The following is a 19,155-nucleotide window of genomic DNA, read 5'->3' as shown; positions in this document are numbered from 1 at the left end:
GTACAGGACATTGGTTAGGCCACTTTTGGAATATTGCGTGCAATTCTGGTCATCTTTCCTATTGAAGGGATGTTCTGAAGCTTGAGAGGGTTCAGAAAAGATTTAGAAGGATGTTGCCAGGGTTGGAGGATTTGAGCGATAGGGAGAGGTTGAATAGGCTGGGGCTGTTTTCCCTGGAGTGTAGGAGGCTGAGCAGTGATCATTTTAGAGGTTTATAAAATCATGAGGGGGATACGATAAATAGACAAGGTTTTTTCTCCCTGGTGGGTGTGTCCAGAACTAGAGGGCATAGGTTTAGGGTGGGAGGGAAAAGAAACAAAAGAGACGTAAGGGGAAACATTTTCATGCAGTGGGTGGTATGTATATGGATTAAGCTGCCAGAGGAAGTGGTGGAGGCTAGTACAATTGCAACATTTAAAAGGCATCTGGATGAGTATTTGAATAGGAAGGGTTTGAGGGATATGGACCAGGTGTTGGCAGGTGGGATAGATTGGGTTGGGATATCTGGTCAGCATGAACGAGTTGGACCGAATGGTCTGTTTCCGTGCTGGACATCTCTATGACTCTACAGTACTAAATTGTTTTCTTAGCAATTCATAATTGGTTTAGCAAATCCTTTCTCTCGGATATCAAAGTCATGTCAATATCTTTGCAATTTTTAATTTATTGCTTTCACCAAGGTAATAGTAGTCATTGTGTGAAACACAAATCTTTTGCAATGTTCACAATCTGATCTGGAAATGTTGAGTAAATTTTTACTTCAACAGGAAGATTTAAAAGCAACCTCATTACAATCTCTGCAATCTTCCTTCCAGCTACAATCTTTCGAAAGGCATCCCATCTTTTTACTTTACGACACTTAAATTTCACACTGAAGAGTTCTTTTGGATTTTATGCCTCTTGGCCTCTCTTCCACTTTTACACTCTCCTTTTAAAACTCACCACTTTGATTATCTTTTGTTGACAAACCCCCCCCCCCCCCTCCCCATATCTCTTATCTTCATTTAACATCTATATATTTCTTCATACCTCTCTGAAAAATATGCAAAGGTGCTTTGTAAATGCAATAATGGAGTTCTAGAAAATGTTACTTAAATACAACTTTAGAACATTAATATTTAAATAATAAATCACCAAGAACCTCCTTACCTGAAAGTTGTATCCTAGGTTGAGTCTAGCTTTCACACATTTGGGATTTAAATGAAGTGCTTGCACAAAATCTTTTTGTGCTTGCTTTATTCCAGCTGTGTGAGCAGAATCCATGTACACGTTTCCACGTCCATTATATGCGTCCACAAAAAATGGGTCCAATTTCAATGCTTGACTGAAACTGTTTACAGCATCTTCTAAATATTGAAGTCTTAAACACAAAGCAAATAATAAAACATTGCTCATTCTTTGTAATCTGATACATTCTATTATTTATACTTAAGGATTCAATGAACTTGTTAAATTGAGTAGCACTTTAAATCTTTATTCCAAAAACAGAAGGCTTTTAATTCTTAGTTAATACCACACAGCCATAATCAAGGCTTTTTACCTTTTTGTATTGGATACGGAGCTAGATTTTCATTTTGCCCAGGCAGCATAATGTGGTTGTGATCAGTTTACTTATAACAACTGTCTGTATTTCATTTCCACAAAAAGTGGGTGGCACAGTGGTTAGCACTGCTGCCTCACAGCGCCAGAGACTTGGGTTCAATTCCTGCCTCAGGCGACTGACTGTGTGGAGTTTGCACACTCTCCGGGTGCTCTGGTTTCCTCCCACAGTTCAAAAATGTGCAGGTTAGGTGAATTAGCCATGCTAAATTGCCCATAGTGTTAGGTAAAGGGGTAAATGTAGGGGAATGGGTCTGGGTGGGTTGCGCTTTGGTGGGTCGGTGTGGACTTGTTGGGCCAAAGGGCCTGTTTCCACACTGTAAGTAATCTAATCTGAAGGTGCCTTTACACTTTTAACTCTCTTCTCACAAATGAGAGAGGATAAAAGAAGGAAAACATAATCTGTCTGTCTGGGCCAAGGGTCCAGACTAAAGAAACGATAGAAGTTCCATCACATCCTGTCCACTCTCATCACATCCAATGATGCTGAATCATTGCCAATTGTATAGTGATGATAGACATCCAGCTCTGTTTCCAACCAACTTGGATTGAAGTTTCAGATCTGGTCACAGTCCATTATTTTAGGTCTTACTAGGTTGACTGAAATACTGGATTTGGAAATTCTATCAGCTTCCCATGGATTTCTACTGAGAACAGGCTTTCAGAATAGTTTACTTGCTTTTGGCTGTTTTCCTTTTTGACTCCAGGATCTGTAGAACTCTTAAATGGGGAGAAGGTTGCCGGGTAAGCATTCATATAGGGGTCTCCAATGCTCTCAAAGCCAATTTTTTTTGTGTATTTTGGTAATTAAGCCAATAAATGCTATCTCTTACCTCCTCTGTAAGTTTTGTTTGGCTGTTTCTCTGATGTCAATTCACTTTCAGAACTAAGTAGGTGACTTGCAGCACACATTAAACTGTTGAGTTTAGTTTCTAAGAAATCGCACGCTAAAACCCTTATCCATCCCAAGAATGTCCAAATAGTGCAAGTCTCCTAGTATTTCACAGTCTGTGAATATGTATGCCCAGCTCTATCCTCATCCTGGGCTTCACTGGCTCCTCTACTGAAGGAGCATCTATGCAGCAAGGCCAAATGGCAACAGCTATGCCTGCAATGAAATGCTATCACTGGTAGCTTTGTGGTGAGAACTACTGAGAACAGACAAGTGAGAAAGCTGCTTTTACCTCCTTCGAGTGGAGGCTACCATGTCAGGTTGATCACTGCCGTGTCTTTCTGTAACTCTGCACTGTTCTGAGTAGCATGTTAATATTAACATTTGAAGTCAAGTTTTGAGCTCCCCTGTGTTAATAAGGCAAGAGGCACAAAGTGACCATGGAGAGCAAGGCTTCGTTAACAGTTGTGAAATCTTTGGGTAGATGTCCATCCTTCAATGTTAATAGGATTATACATGCTGCAAGCTGCTCCCCAATTTCAATGGAAGTGTTGGCAGTGGCAGCACACAGTAAATTCCACACATGCCATTCCTTGAGAGTCAGTAGGAATCACTCATTGTGGCTGGGCCTGGTGATCCCTGTGTTTACAGCAACCTGAACAAATCCTTGAGTCCTGTGTAAAACCTGGCCACCTCTCTGTGGAGACAGGCTGCCTCTATGTTCTGAATTTTCACTCTCCGTTTCCTTTTACTCTTCTAAGTCTTGCTCATCCTTTTCCTTCAGTAAACTGTCACCTTTTAAGGGCCTCATCGTCTTCAAGGTCCAGCCCTCTTGAAGGGCTATGTTATGTAGTACACAGAAAATCATCAAAGAGTGCAAGACATTCATAGGGAACCAGCCAATCAATCCAGTCACAACTTGAAAAACCGCATGGTATGTCAATTTGAGGTCCTCTACTCAAATCATGGCTTTATGCTCCATGATTACCCTTCTCTCCTTATTTTTTCAATCCTGGCTGCTCTACTCCCTCACAGGTTCTGCTAGTCTGGCAGCAGTGAGACCTCATGACCAACTTGTAATTGGGAACCTACCTCTTCCTCTCCACAGGACTGTCTGTTGTCCCAGCAGTGAAGCTGGTCATTAGGTCTCCTGGTAGCTCTTGAAGGCCAAATGTCTGGTCTATGAATGGAAGGACTACTTCTAACCAATTAATACATCCAAGTATATCCATTCAGTTTTCTATCCCATGAGCTTATGCACATCCATGAAAATCAGGACATGCCCTTCATAAACTCATCAATATTGTCAGGTAGCCTACTTAATGGATCAGAGTGCTGCAGATCACCACCATCACCAACTCTACCCCAACAAAGTGGACCAGTCCAGAATGGTGTCTGGAAACCAACAACCTGCTAATAGTTCTGTTTCTCCTCCATTGCCCCTGCAACTCCTCAATTCTGCCTTCAGTTGCATCTCTGGTGGTAGCTGAATACCATAACACAATGTGATCACATTAAGGGCCTTTTCAACTCCCAGTGTATTCAACAAGTGTCATCTGTTAGAAACAAAATGTCTAATGTTCCTTGAATGGAAATTAAGATTGAATTAAAATGTATTCTGTAGTAATATTCAGTATAAAGTTATTGGGGTCATCAATGAGGTTTGGCTGATTTTCAAAACTCGATAGTGGGAATGAGATTGTATGTTTGGAAAAAGTTAGGGAATGAATTTGAAATTAATCCTTTTCTCCCCATAAACTGTTCTTTGAGGACTCATCCTTTTCAAGGTCCAGTCTCCTTGAATGGCTATGTTACAGAACACCAGCAAATCACCAAAATGAGCAAGACATTCTGTCTTTCACCAATATTCAGCTTGTAGGGAAAGTAAGTTTTTTTCTGCTTTTTGGGGGGGGGCAAACATTTTCACATTCTTGACACATACTACACAGTTAGACAAATTCTTGGTATTTTCCTCAGTTTCCAGTGGGTTGTCCCAAGCTCATACTATTAATTTTGCAAATCTCAGAAATGTCACAAATAGCTGTTTAACGTTTTCTCTTATGACTTACTTATGACAGCAGATAGCTACAGCATGATGAATGTAAGCATTTTCTGGTTCTGCTGCATTTGCTGCTTTAAAGTCCTGCAAGTGAAAAGCACAAAGTCATTAATGTTGTAGTCAACTGACTGAATACAATTCAGAAATAAAGGATAACTCCTCATTAAAATGAGCTGTTGGGCAGTCTGTTGCTTTCATTGGACAAAATTATAGACTTGTTTATATTTGTTCATCTAATTACAAATAACTTGGGATAACTGACAACAATATAAAAATATTGTCATGAACTTTGTCAGGACTGAAAATTGGAATTTCCAATAATGAACTTACAGGATTCCTGCAATAAGATATAAAGTTTTACAAAACAAATAAATTAAAATCAAAGCAACTAAACATTACTCAACTAATGTGCTAAACTATATAAAATAACCAAGTATTGTCTTGATGTGATCACACTTATTTATACATTGAAACATTATCCTTTTTGTTACACACACACGTCGGACACTGAGGCACACTCTATATTGGCCTTCAGTCCCGTTTAAATTAAATCATTAAACTGCAAGGCTCAGCCAGTTTGTTATAAAAAAGGGTATAAATTTCCAACAGCAGTCTGAGATAGGTCTGGAGAAGCCATTGAGGGAGGGGAAATTGAGAGGGATGAGGTAAATCAGAAGTGCAGAATTATACCTTTACTCATAAAGGGATGTGAATGGAAGCAAGTGACAGCTGGAAGTGTTCTCAGGAACTTGGCATTGACTCTTGCCCTTCCCAGCTATTTCATTACAACTTGGGTATGAACTCTCTCAAAGCAGCAGCGAGATCGCAGCTTACTCAAAATGACACCAAAGCCGTGATTCGGGAAGACCAACCCAAAACAAGCACCCACCATTTCCATTGGTGTGAGGGGCATGGGAGAGAAAGAAGGGTGGGTTGTAATTTGCACACACCTGTTGACAGAAACAACTACACAAAGAAGAGTTCTTAGGAGACAAAGAACAAAGAGCATTACAGCACAGGAACAGGGCCTTCGGTCCTCCAAGCCTGTGCCAATCCATATCCTCTATCGAAATCTATCGTCTATTTTCTAAGGATCTGTATCCAGTTGCTCCCTGCCCATTCATGTACCTGTCTAGATACATCTTAAATGATGCTATCGTTCCCACCCCTACCACCTCCACTGGCAACGCAATCCATGCACCTACCATCCTATGCGTGAAGAGCTTTCCACATGTATCTCCCATAAACTTTTCCCTTCTCACTTTGAACTCACGATCCCTAGTAATTGAGTCCTCTACTCTGGGAAAAGGTTTCTTGCTATCCACCCTGTCTACACCTCTCATGATTTTGTAGGCCTCAATCAGGTCACCCCTCAACTTCCTTCTTTTCAATGAAAACAATCCTAATCTACTCAACTTCTCCTCATAGCTACCACCCTCCATATCAGGCAACATCCTGGTGAACCTCCTCTGCACCCTCTCCAAAACATCCACATCCTTTTAGCATTGTGGCGACCAGAACTGTATGCAGTATTCCAAATGTGGTCAAACCAAAGTCTTATACAACCGTAACATGAACTGCCAACTCTCTTATGTTAGCTTCTGTTGTGTTAGTCATGTTAGGTTCAAAAAGATCACCCCTCCTTTTTCCATAGATGCTGCCAGATCTGCAGCAATCACTGTTTTTTGTTTTTGTGCACATGTGAAAGTGCAGTTATCTCAGTCAGATACAATTTTCACAAGCCGGATGTCCAAAACATGTCTTGTGGCTTTAAACTAAAGAAGATTTCAATTTACTGGAGTTCTTTGGAGAGGTAGAATACCTTTTGGAAGGGGCCCTCATAAGTCAGGACACTTTTGGGGAGAGGTGAAGTATCCTGTGCACTCATTACATGTAAATATGAACACATGAAAGCAATGTAAAAATTTGAAATCTGTCAAGTTGTCAAGGCATTTAAATTACTTAGTGTTTAAAATAAAAGAAACCAGCTGCCTTCAAATTAAAGCAAACATGATTTCTATTGTACTCCATTGACATAAGCTTGAAGACAAACCTAGGATTTGTACTGCATTATTGATTTCACAACCTAGCGTCATGATGGGATGTGTGCATTTATGTTCTCTATTTGATTAAATGCACCTAGTCAACAGTCTTCAATGTACGGCTATGAATACAACGGTTTGTTTTTTAAAGAAAGAACTGATTATTATAAGCAGAATATATGTAGGGATTGAGGATTGTTTTAAAAAAATCAATAAATGTTTTCCTTTAAACAGTCAATTAATCAGTATACACTAACAACGTTAGGAACAAATTACTGCAGATGTTGGAATCTAGTGAAAACGACAAATGCTGGAAATCACAGCAGGTCAATAAGCATACATGAAGAGACAGCAACTAACGTTTCAAGTCTAGATGACTCTTCATCAGAGCTGAAGTGAAGTGTGGAAGGGACAGTGTTTATGCATAGCGGGGGTGGGGGGGCGGGGAGGGAACATTATGGAGGTTGTCGGTGTAGAGTGCTAGTGGAGAAAAGATGTTGACAGCTCAGATTAAGTGATTAGCATGTGAGAATGACAAAACAATGGTACATCTCCTGCCGACATGAAAGGACAGGAACTGGTGGGGAGGACGTGATAACATGCTAAAATGAAGGGAAGAAATAATTCACAATTTAAAGATGTTGAACTCAATATTAAGTCCAGAAAGTTGTAAAGTGCCTAATCTGAAGTTGAGATGTTGCTCCTCTAGTTTGCGCTGTGATTCACTGGCTGCAGCACGCTGAGGACAGACAATGTGGCCGTGCGAGCAGGACACTGTGTTAAAATGGCCGGCTACAGTAAGGTCGGGGTCATGCTTGCACACAGACCAGAGGTGTTCCACAAAGCGGTCACCAATCTGTGTTTGGTTTCTCCAATGTACAGTAGGCCACATGGAGTGCAGTGAATACAATACACAAGACTGGAGGAGGTACAGGAGAAATGCTGCCTCACTTGGAAAGTCAGTTTAGGCCCTTGGACGGTGAACAGAGAGGACATGAAGGGGCAGGTGTTGCACCTTTTGTGGTTACATGGGGAGGTGCCATAGGGAGACAGGCTGGTGTTGGTGGTGGTGCAATGGACTAGGGTGTCCCAGAGGGAACAATCTCTGCGAAACGCAAATGGGGGAGTGACGGGAAGATGTGTTTAGTGATGACATTCTGCTGGAGTTGTCTGAAATGGTGGAGAATGAACATTTTGAATGCGAAGGCTGGAGGACAAGGGGGACCCAATCACACTGCTGTGAGTGATGGGAAGGGACAGGTCGAATGGGGTTGAAGGCCCTGTCAACCACAATGAGTGGAAAACCACAATCATGGACGAAGCAAGTAATGTCAACAACGCTGTTTTGGACATGGAAACTATAGTATAAATGCTCCACACTTCACCAGCTCTAATGAAGAGTCATCTAAACTTGAAATATTAGCTTGTTCTCTCTCCATGATTGCTAACTGACCCACTGTGATCTCCAGCATTTGTTGTTTTCAGTACACTAAAACATTATTTAATTTCCTGTCAGCATGGGTCTTGTGGTCTGCCACAGTGGATAGGTGATTTGGTATGGAGGATGTAAGTGCAAAGGATGGTAGGTGAGGAAATTGATTCGTATGATATGATATTTGAGCCTAACTACCATTAATTACGCCACCTTCGCCTCCGCGCCTACTACTTCAACCAGGATTCTCGCCCACCCTCTGATGACCCCTTCTCCTGCCTCCAACACACCCCATCCACCTAGACACCCCATGCTGGCCTCTTACCTGCCCTCGATCTCTTCATAGCCAACTGCCGCCGCGACATTAACCGCCTCAACCTCTCCACCCCTCTCACCCACTCCAACCTCTCACCCTCGGAACGTGCAGCCCTCCACTCCCTCCATTCCAACCCCAACCTCACTATCAAACCGGCAGACAAGGGAGGCGTGGTAGTAGTTTGGCACACCGACCTTTACACCGCTGAGGCTAAACGCCAGCTCGCGGACACCTCCTCCTACTGCCCCCTTGACCATAACCCCAACTCCCACCACCAAACCATCATCTCCCAGACCATCCATAACCTCAGGGGATCTCCCATCCACCACCTCCAACCTCATAGTTCCACAACCCCGCACCGCCCATTTCTACCTCTTGCCCAAAATCCACAAACCTGACTGCCCCAGCCAACTCATTGTCTCAGCCTGCTCCTGCCCCACCGAACTCATCTCTGCATACCTTGACACGGTCCTGTCCCCCTTAGTCCAAGAACTCCCCACCTACGTTCGGGACACTACCCATGCCCTCCACCTCCTCCATGATTCTCGCTTTCCCGGTCCCCAATGCCTTATCTTCACCATGGACATCCAGTCCCTGTACACCTCCATCCCCCATCACGAAGAACTCAAAGCCCTCCGCTTCTTCCTTTCCCGCCGTACCAACCAGTACCCTTCCACTGACACCCTCCTTCGACTGACTGAACTGGTCCTCACCCTGAACAACTTCTCTTTCCAATCCTCCCACTTCCTCCAAACCAAAGGAGTAGCCATGGGCACCCGCATGGGCCCCAGCTATGCCTGCCTCTTCGTAGGATATGTGGAACAGTCCATCATCCGCAGCTACACTGGCACCACTCCCCACCTTTTCCTCTGCTACATCGATGACTGTATCGGCGCTGCCTCATAGAACATAGAACATAGAACAATACAGCACAGAACAGGCCCTTCGGCCCACGATGTTGTGCCGAACACTTGTCCTAGCTTAAGCACCCATCCATGTACCTATCCAATTGCCGCTTAAAGGTCACCAAAGATTCTGACTCTACCACTCCCACAGGCAGCGCATTCCATGCCCCCACCACTCTCTGGGTAAAGAACCCACTCCTGACATCTCCCCTATACCTTCCACCCTTCACCTTAAATTTATGTCCCCTTGTAACACTCTGTTGTACCCAGGGAAAAAGTTTCTGACTGTCTACTCTATCTATTCCTCTGATCATCTTATAAACCTCTATCAAGTCACCCCTCATCCTTCGCCGTTCCAACGAGAAAAGGCCTAGCACTCTCAACCTATCCTCGTACGACCTATTCTCCATTCCAGGCAACATCCTGGTAAATCTTCTCTGCACCCACTCCAAAGCTTCCACATCTTTCCTAAAGTGAGGCGACCAGAACTGCACACAGTACTCCAAATGTGGCCTAACCAAAGTCCTGTCCAGTTGCAACATCACTTCACGACTCTTGAATTCAATCCCTCTGCTAATGAACGCTAATACACCATAGGCCTTCTTACAAGCTCTATCCACCTGAATGGCAACTTTCAAAGATCTACGAACATAGACCCCAAGATCCCTCTGTTCCTCCACCTCACTAAGAACCCTACCGTTAACCCTGTATTCCGCATTCTTATTTGTCTTTCCAAAATGGACAACCTCACACTTGGCAGGGTTGAACTCCATCTGCCACTCCTCAGCCCAGCTCTGCATATCCAAGTCCCTTTGCAGCCGACAACAGCCCTCCTCACTATCCACAACTCCACCAATCTTCGTATCATCTGCAAATTTACTGACCCACCCTTCAACTGCCTCATCCAAGTCATTAATAAAAATTTAGAACAGCAGAGGACCCAGAACTGATCCCTGCGGAACTCCACTTGTAACTGGGCTCCAGGCTGAATATTTACCATCTACCACTACTCTCTGACTTCGGCAGGTTAGCCAGTTTTCTATCCAATTGGCCAAATTTCCCTCTATCCCATGCCTCCTGACTTTCCGCATAAGGCTACCATGGGGAACCTTATCAATGCCTTACTAAAATCCATGTATACTACATCCACTGCTCTACCCTCATCCACATGCTTGGTCACCTCCTCAAAGAATTCAATCAGACTTGTAAGGCAAGACCTACCCTTCACAAATCCGTGCTGGCTGTCCCTAATCAAGCAGTGTCTTTCCAGATACTCATAAATCCTATCCCTCAGTAGCCTTTCCATTACTTTACCTACCACCGAAATAAAACTAACTGGCCTGTAATTCCCAGGGTTATCCCTATTCCCTTTTTTGAACAGGGGCACAACATTCGCCACTCTCCAGTCCCCTGGTACCACCCCCATTGACAGTGAAGATGAAAAGATCATTGCCAACGGTACTGCAATTTCCTCTCTTGCTTCCCACATAATCCTGGATATATCCCATCAGGCCCGGGGGACTTGTCTATCCTCAAGTTGTTCAAAATGTCCAACACATCTTCCTTCCTAACAAGTATCTCATCTAGCTTACCAGTCCATTTCACACTCTCCTCTTAAGCAATACGGTCCCTCTCATTCGTAAATACTGAAGAAAAGTACTCATTCAAGACCTCTCCTATCTCTTCCGACTCAATACACAGTCTCCCACTACTGTCCTTGATTGGACCTACCCTCGTTCTCGTCATTCTCATGTTTCTCACATACGCATAAAATGCCTTTGGGTTATCCTTGTCCTATCCGCCAAAGATTTTTCATGCCCTCTCTTAGCTCTCCAAATCCCTTTCTTCAGGTCCCTTCTGGCTATCTTGTATCCCTTCACTGCTCTGTCTGAACCCTGTTTCCTCAACCTTATGTAAGTCTCCTTCGTCCTCTTTACAAGACATTCAACCTCCCTTGTCAACCAAGGTTCCCTCACATGACCATTTCTTTCCTGCCTGACAGGTACATACAGATCAAGGACACGTCGCATCTGTTCCTTGAAAAAGTTCCACATTTCCACGACATCCTTCCATGACAGCCTATGCTCCCAACTTATGCTCCTCAGATCCTGTCTTACAGTATCGTAATTACCCTTCCCCCATTGTAAAACCTACCCTGTTGCACGCACTTATCTCTCTCCATAACCAAGGTGAAAGTCACAGAATTGTGGTCACCATCACCAAAATGTTCACCCACTAACAAGCCCATCACTTGTCCCGGTTCATTACTGAGTACCAAATCCAAAATGGCCTCCCCTCTGGTCGGACAATCTACATACTGAGTTAGAAAAGCTTCCTGGAAACACTGCACAAATACCGCCCCATCCAATCTCCCCCCATGAGGAGGTTGAACAGTTCATTCACTTTACCAACCTTCCACCCGACCTCAAATTTACCTGGACCGTCTCAGACTCCTCCCTCCCCTTCCTAGACCTTTCCATTGCTATCTCGGGCGATCGAATCAACACGGACATTTACTATAAACCAATCGACTCCCACAGCTACCTAGACTACACCTCCTCCCACCCTGCCCCCTGTAAAAACGCCATTCCATATTCCCAATTTCTTCGTCTCCGCCGCATCTGCTCCCAGGAGGACCAGTTCCAATACCGTACAACCCAGATGGCCTCCTTCTTCAAAGACCGCAATTTCCCCCCAGACGTAATCGACGATGCTCTCCACCGCATCTCCTCCACTTCCCGCTCCTCTGCCCTTGAGCCCCGCCCCTCCAATCACCACCAGGACAGAACCCCACTGGTCCTCACCTACCACCCCACCAACCTCCATATACACCGTATCATCCGTCGTCATTTCCGCCACCTCCAAACGGACCCCACCACCAGGGATATATTTCCCTCCGCTCCCCTATCAGCGTTCCAAAAAGACCACTCCCACCGTGACTCCCTCGTCAGATCCACACCCCCCCATCAACCCAACCTCCACTCCCGGCACCTTCCCCTGCAACTGCAAGAAATGCAAAACTTGCTCCCACACCTCCCCCCTTATTTCCCTCCAAGGCCCCAAGGGATCCTTTCATATCCGCCACAAATTCACCCGCACCTCCACACACATCATTTACTGCATCCGCTGCACCCGATGTGGCCTCCTCTATATTGGGGAGACAGGCCGCCTACTTGCGGAATGTTTCAGAGAACATCTCTGGACCAACCAACCCAACCACCCCGTGGCTCAACACTTCAACTCATCTCCAACCACAAGGGATGAACTCAGATTTCTCCAGTTTCCTCATTTCCCCTCCTCCCACCTTGTCTCAGTCCCAAACCTCGAACTCAGCACCACCTTCCTAACCTGCAATCTTCTTCCTGACCTCTCCGCCCCCACCCCACTCCGGCCTATCACCCTCACCTTAACCTCCTTCCACCTATCGCATTTCCAATGCCCCTCCCCCAAGTCCCTCCTCCCTACCTTTTATCTTAGCCTGCTTGGCACACTTTCCTCATTCCTGAAGAAGGGCTCATGCCCGAAACGTTGATTCTCCTGCTCCTTGGATGCTGCCTGACCTGCTGCGCTTTTCCAGCAACACATTTTCAGCTCTGATCTCTAGCATCTGCAGTCCTCACTTTTTCCACCCATTAATATCTTCCCTCCACCCCAAGCACCAAAAACCTGACTATGTGGGGTCCTTTCCACTGATTTGGGTTTGTGGGTCTGCACCCCTGAGTGAAATTTCAGGCCTTGTGGTGCAGGTGACTTCCAGCAAATTACTTCAGGGTCATTGACTAAGCCGCATGCAGACCTGAGTACGTTGAATACAACAACTGATAGAAGCTTGCAATGTGCATGTTGCATTCAACTACAAATTGATTTTAAAAGAGGTTCTGAAATCTAGCTATGTAGAAAATGTAACCCCTTTTTCAGATATAGTCCCTTCACTCTATCCCGACCAATCATTGCTAAATGTTCACCTTTCAGGCGTGAACGTGTGTTCACGCCTGTTGTGTTCGGGATAATCAGTATAATGCAGCCTAGACTGTGTTCCTGAACTAATTTGCTGGAGGTCACCTGCACTAAAAGGCCTGAAAAGTCGCTGAAGGTAAAGGAACCCCTTGGGCAGAGTGACCATAGTGTGACAGAGTTCACCCTGCAGTTTGAGCGGGAGAGGTTGGAATTGGGTGCAACGCTATTACAATTCAGTAAAGATAACTACAATGACATGAGGGAGGAGCTGCCCAGAGTTGATTGGAAGGATACCCTAGCAGGGAAGGCAGCGGGGCAGCAATGACAGGGATTTCTGGTGGCAATTCGTATGGCACATCAGAAATTCCTCCCAAGGAAGAAGATACATACTAAGGGAAGCATGAGGCAACTATGGTTGATAAGTCATGTGAGGGACAGCATAAAGGAATAGAAAAGAAAGACAATGTGATGAAGATCAGTAGGAAGCCAGAGCATTGGGAAGCTTTTAAAAATTACCAGAGGGTAACTAAAAAAGCAATAACAGGGAGAGGTTTCTAAACAGGGAGGGATATCTAAAAAGTAAGAAAGAGGCAAGGGTGAACATTGAACGATTGGAAAATGAGGCTGGAAAAGTAGTAATGGGGAACGAACAAATGGCGGAGGAACTGAATTGATCATTTGCATCCATTTTCACTGTGGAAGACAGCAGTAGCATTCCAGAACTTCAAAAGTGTTCAGGGTCAGAGTTTAGTGTATTGGCCAACATTAAGGTGAAGGTGCTGGGGAAGCTGAAAGGTCTGTAGGTGGATACATTACCCATACTGGATGGACTACATTCTGGAGTACTGAAGGAGATAGCTGAGGAGATTGTGGAGGCATTGATGGTTACCTTTCAGGAATCACTGGAATCTGGGACAGTTCCAAAGGACTGGAAAATGGCTACTGTAATACCTCTGTTCAAGAAGGGAAGAGGGCAGAAGACAGAAAACTATAGACTGGTTAGCCTGACTTCAATGGTTGGGAAGAGTTTAGAGTCTATTATTGGGATGGGAATGTGGAGTACTTGGAAGTGCAGAATAAAATGGACCTGAATCAGCACAGCTTTGTCTAGGGAGGACATGCCTTAGTGAGTTTTGAGAAGATTTGTAGCTCAGGTTGAGGTTCTGGATGTAGGTTTGCTTGCTGAGCTGGCAGGTTCACTTCCAGACATTTTGTCACCCTACTAGGTAACATCTTCAGTGGGCCTCCGGGCAAAGCACTTTTCATGATTCCTGCTTTCTATTTATATGTTTGGGTTTCTTTGGGTTGGTGATGTCATTTCCTATTCTTTTTCTCAGTGGTGGTAGATGGGGTCTAACTCGATGTGTTTGTTGATAGAGTTCCAGTTGGAATGCCATGCTTCTAGGAATTCTCGTGTGTGTCTCTGTTTGGCTTGTCCGAGGATGGATGTGTTGTCTCAGTTGAAGTGGTATCCTTCCTTATCTGTATGTAAGGATACTAGTGAGAGAAGGTCATGTCTTTTTGTGGCTAGTTGATGTTCATATATTCTAGTGGCTAGTTTTCTGCCTGTTTGCCCAGTGTATTGTTGTTACAGTTCTTGCACGGTATTTTGTAAATGACATTAATTTTGCTCCTTGTCTATATATGGTCTTTCAAGATCATTAGCTGATGTTTTAGAGTGTTGGTGGGTTTGTGGGCTACCATGATGCCAAGGGGTCTGAGTAGTCTGGCAGTCATTTCCGAGATGTCTTTGATGTAGGAGAGCGTGGTTAGGGTTTCTGGACGTGTTTTGTCTGCTTGTTTGGGTTTGTTGCTGAGAAATCGGTAGATTGTGTTCACTGGGTACCCATTCTTTCTCTGCTTTGCGTAGTTCCTCTGTGCTGCAGTGTGTGTTGGCTCATTGAAATAATGTTCTGATGCAGCTTTGTTTCTGGATATTGGGATGATTGCTTCTGTAGTTCAATATTTGGTCCATATGTGTTGTTTTCCTGTAGACGCTGGTTTGAAGTTGCCCATTGGCTGTTCGTTCTACCTGTCATCTAAGAATGGCAGTTTGTTGTTATTTTCCTCCTCTTTAGTGGATTTTATGCCAGTAAGGGTATGCCACCAACACACTAAAACAGCAGCTAATGATCTTGAAAGATCCTATACAGACAAGGAGCAAAACGAATGTCATTTACAAAATACCGTGCAAGAACTGTAACAGACAATACATTGGACAAACAGGCAGAAAACTAGCCACCGGGATACAAGAACATCAACTAGCCACAAAACGACATGACCCTCTCTCACTACTATCCTTACATACAGACAAGGAAGGACACCATTTCGACTGGGACAACACATCCATCCTAGGACAAGCCAAACAGAAACAAGCATGATAATTCCTTGAAGCATGGCATTCCAACTGGAACTCTATCAACAAACACATCGAGTTAGACCCCATTTACCACCCCCTGAGAAAAATAACTGGAAATGACATCACCACAGGAAATGACATAATCAACCCAAAGGAACACAAACATAAAATAGAAACCAGGAATCATGAACAGTGCTTTGCCTGGACGCCACTGAAGGTATTACCTAGTAGGGTGATGAAACGTCTGGAAATGAACCTTCCAGCTCAGCGAGCAAACCTATATCCAGGATATGCCTGACAAATTCTACTCAAATTCTTTGAGGAGGTAACAAACTATTTAGTCAAAGGACAGCCAGTGGATTTATTTGGATCTTCAGAAGGCCTTTAACAAGGTACTGTACGGGAGGTGTCTGAATAAGATAAGACCCCATGGTGATAGGGGCAAGGTACTGGCACGGATAGAGGACTGGCAGAAGGCAAAAATTGGCGATAAAGGTGTTTTTCAAGATGGAGGCCGGTGACTAATGGAGTTTCGCAGGTCAGTGTTTGAACCACAATTATTCATGTTATCGATTAACAAACTGGATGAAGGAACTGAGTGCTTTTGCTAAGTTTGAAAATGACACAAGCATAGATGGAGGGATAGGTTATGTTGAGGAAGCAGGGAGGCAGCAGAAAGACTTGGACAGACTAACAGACTGGGTGGATGAATACAATGTGGGAAAGATCAGAGAACAAAGAAAATTACATTAGGTTATACACTAGATAGGAAGAAAAGAGGTGTAAACTATTTTCAAAATGGCGACATGCTTCAGAAATCTGAAGCACAAAGGGACTTGGGAATCCTAGTTTAGGATTCACTTAAGGTTAATATACAGGTTTATTTGGCAGTTTGGAAGACAAATGCAATTTTAGCATTCATTTCAAAAGGGCTAGAATACAAGAGCAGATATGTGCTACTGAGGCTGAACTAATTGCCACTAAGGGAGGTGGAGGGGAAGCCATTGAGTGTACTTAGGACAAAGATAGGTTCTTGATTGATTGGTAGGGGGGATCAAGAGTTATGGGGAGAAGGCAGGAGAATGGGCTTGAGAAACAAATCAGCAATGATCAAATGCTGGATTAGGTTTGATGGGCTGAATAGCCTAATTTTGCTCCTATATTTTATGGTCTTTTAATTTTCACTCCTGCGTCAGGAGTGTAGACCTACAAACCCAACTTGGGAGAAGGGACCCCAGATAATCAGTCAGATTTTTGATGTTGGGGCCGGAGGGCTGATGTCAATGGAGGTCAGGCTTTGGAGACAGTTCAGAGTCAGCCTTTGGGGCTGCCAAATGTGGAGGAGTGCCATGAGAGTAGGAATTCCGCAAACTCTATCCATTTAGCCCTCAACCCCTCAACCCCCATGCTTCCTATACCCCATTTATGCCAATCCATAGCCCCTCATGCCCTCCATACCAACCTCTGGTCCCTATACCTACCACCATAGCCCTCATACCTTCCATTACCAGCAATCATCATAATTATCAGGTTCCCTACAAATTGCGTATGATCTGCTCGAAGTGCCAGAGCTGATGTATTATGTTTTTTTGCCTTCACATGGCTAAAATTCAAAGTCACCATTTGGAAACTGCACAAATCTACGTTCTGCCAATCTCCAAAAGTGCACCAAAAGTTTATCATTCTTTTCTTGCTGGAAGTCCTTTGTCATGTTTGTTCTGCTGACCTTTAGTGCATTCTGGTGGTCGTCCATCTTCAAATATAACAGACCACGATTAACGAGCACCTTCAAAGTTAACTTTTTGTCGCTGCCAAGGAGCAGAACTATTCCATAGTCTTTCAATGCCTGAAAAAAGTTACAGAATATATAAACTGAACAATAAATTTGATTTGAAAACATGATAGACCTAGTTGCATATGGCTTTTTAAAAAAACTCTTAAATCCATCTGTTTTTTTTCCCAGCTTGTGACCACCATATGTTTGCAGGATATAAGGCATCAATATGATACTGAAGAAGAATAGGAAGCTACGTGGAAGTGGAAGGATAGCACTCTTTATCAAAGATGGTATTGATGCAAACCTTAGAGCTGATCTTGGCTCAGGATATCAGGATGAAGAATCAGGTCGGATGGAGATGAGAAACAGTAGGGGGAAAATGTCACTTATGGGAGTGATCTCCAGGCGTCCAAACAGTAACCACAATGTAGCAAGAAATATGGAAGCTGACGTAATGGGTAACTGTGATTAAAAGCATGACAATGCCTTGTGAGTGTCTACCCTGTCAAACACCCTGAGAATTAGATGCAGAGGACATGACGGCCTTCAATCCTTTGGCATACATTTTCTCCGGTGATAGAGGTTGTTCTTGATTTCTCCCTCCCTTTCCTTCTTGATCATCAACTATTTTTCAGATAATTTGACATCTACTGTCCTGCAGTTCTCTTTGACAGTTTTCTGAAGTTATCTGGAGTGGCATCTTTGAAAATTTTCTGTTGACACTGAGGATTTTTAATAAGGTTTTCTGCAAAACATATCACTGGAATAACGGCTGGCTTGGAGAAAGTTCTTATTATTCTCTGATTAAAGGGAAGCCTGCAAAGAACCAGCTGAATTGAAGGGATACCTGTTAAAAACAAGCTGTCAAGCTTAGAATAAGCTGCCAATCTGATCTCTCTAATTTGATCTTTTGAAAAAAGTGACTGAAGAAACAGCTTACAATTGTAGTTTCTGAGCAAGTTATGTTTTCAAGACTTCAGAGACAACCATACCTAATCAATGAATTGATCACAAATTAGAACATCAAAGCCACAGACATTAGAATATCTTATACTACCTTCTTTTGCCTTCAAGAATAACCCATTTGTCACTTTGTTTTTTTTTTCAGAAAGCCAATTGCTGCAGAGAATCATGTCTGGTAGATATTTAGAGGGATAAGCATTTATAATTCATTAACTGATGTGCTGTTAACCAGTGTTGCATCTTAATGATTACGTTCTGTTTTGATAATAAACCTGATGATTGCATTTACTAAGAAATACAATTGACCCTTTTACTTAAAATTGAAATGGATAAAGTATTTCATTGGTTATCTGGGTAATCAGAATAAATATTTTATGTTGAATCCCGTGGTGTAGTGGAACTAGGGCAATGGCGCACTCTTCCAGATTCAGTCATTTGATCAGTATAAATTCCTCTGTCTGCCTATTGAGGAACACACAGGATATAAAGGAGCAGCAAAACAAATTGGTAATATTCAGATCTCTGGTGTAGATGTGAAAGACCATGACCACCTATCTATACAAAGTCATGGAGAGAGAGAACACAGTTTGTCATCACAGGAGAACATAAGACAAAAGGTCTAAGATCTTCATCCAAAGCACCACTAAAATGGACTTAAGTCAGAGATGAGACCAACAAAAATGAAGAATCATAGATGTTCTTTCAGTAAGCTAGGGATGACCTGAATAGATAGAGCAAACAAAGTGACAGTGTTGTTCTAACAGCGAAGACAGCTGACTGGAAGGTAGTGTTCTGCTGGCCAGATCCAGAGTCACTACTCAAAACAATGCAGCTAAATGTTCCCCACAAGATAC

At 43.6% G+C, this 19,155-nt stretch overlaps 1 protein-coding gene across 1 annotated transcript in view; it reads right to left on the bottom strand.

The window, feature by feature from the left end:
• ttc6 (tetratricopeptide repeat domain 6) overlaps window positions 1-19,155 on the bottom strand; it is a 228,555-nt gene that overhangs the window by 33,870 nt on the left and 175,530 nt on the right. Inside the window, exons 25-27 of the mRNA XM_043698490.2 lie at window positions 17,288-17,407; window positions 4,561-4,634; window positions 1,150-1,360 (exon numbers count right to left, since the gene is read on the bottom strand). Coding sequence (XP_043554425.2) covers window positions 1,150-1,360; window positions 4,561-4,634; window positions 17,288-17,407 — 405 coding nt within the window. The remainder of the gene's footprint in view (window positions 1-1,149; window positions 1,361-4,560; window positions 4,635-17,287; window positions 17,408-19,155) is intronic.

The sequence above is a fragment of the Chiloscyllium plagiosum genome, unplaced genomic scaffold (assembly GCF_037043375.1).
Source record: "Chiloscyllium plagiosum isolate Xiang-an unplaced genomic scaffold, Cpla_swu_hap1 HiC_scaffold_8, whole genome shotgun sequence".
Classification (NCBI taxonomy): Eukaryota; Metazoa; Chordata; class Chondrichthyes; order Orectolobiformes; family Hemiscylliidae; genus Chiloscyllium; species Chiloscyllium plagiosum.
Note: the sequence above shows the minus strand (reverse complement) of the source record. Positions and strands in the feature narration are given on the sequence as shown.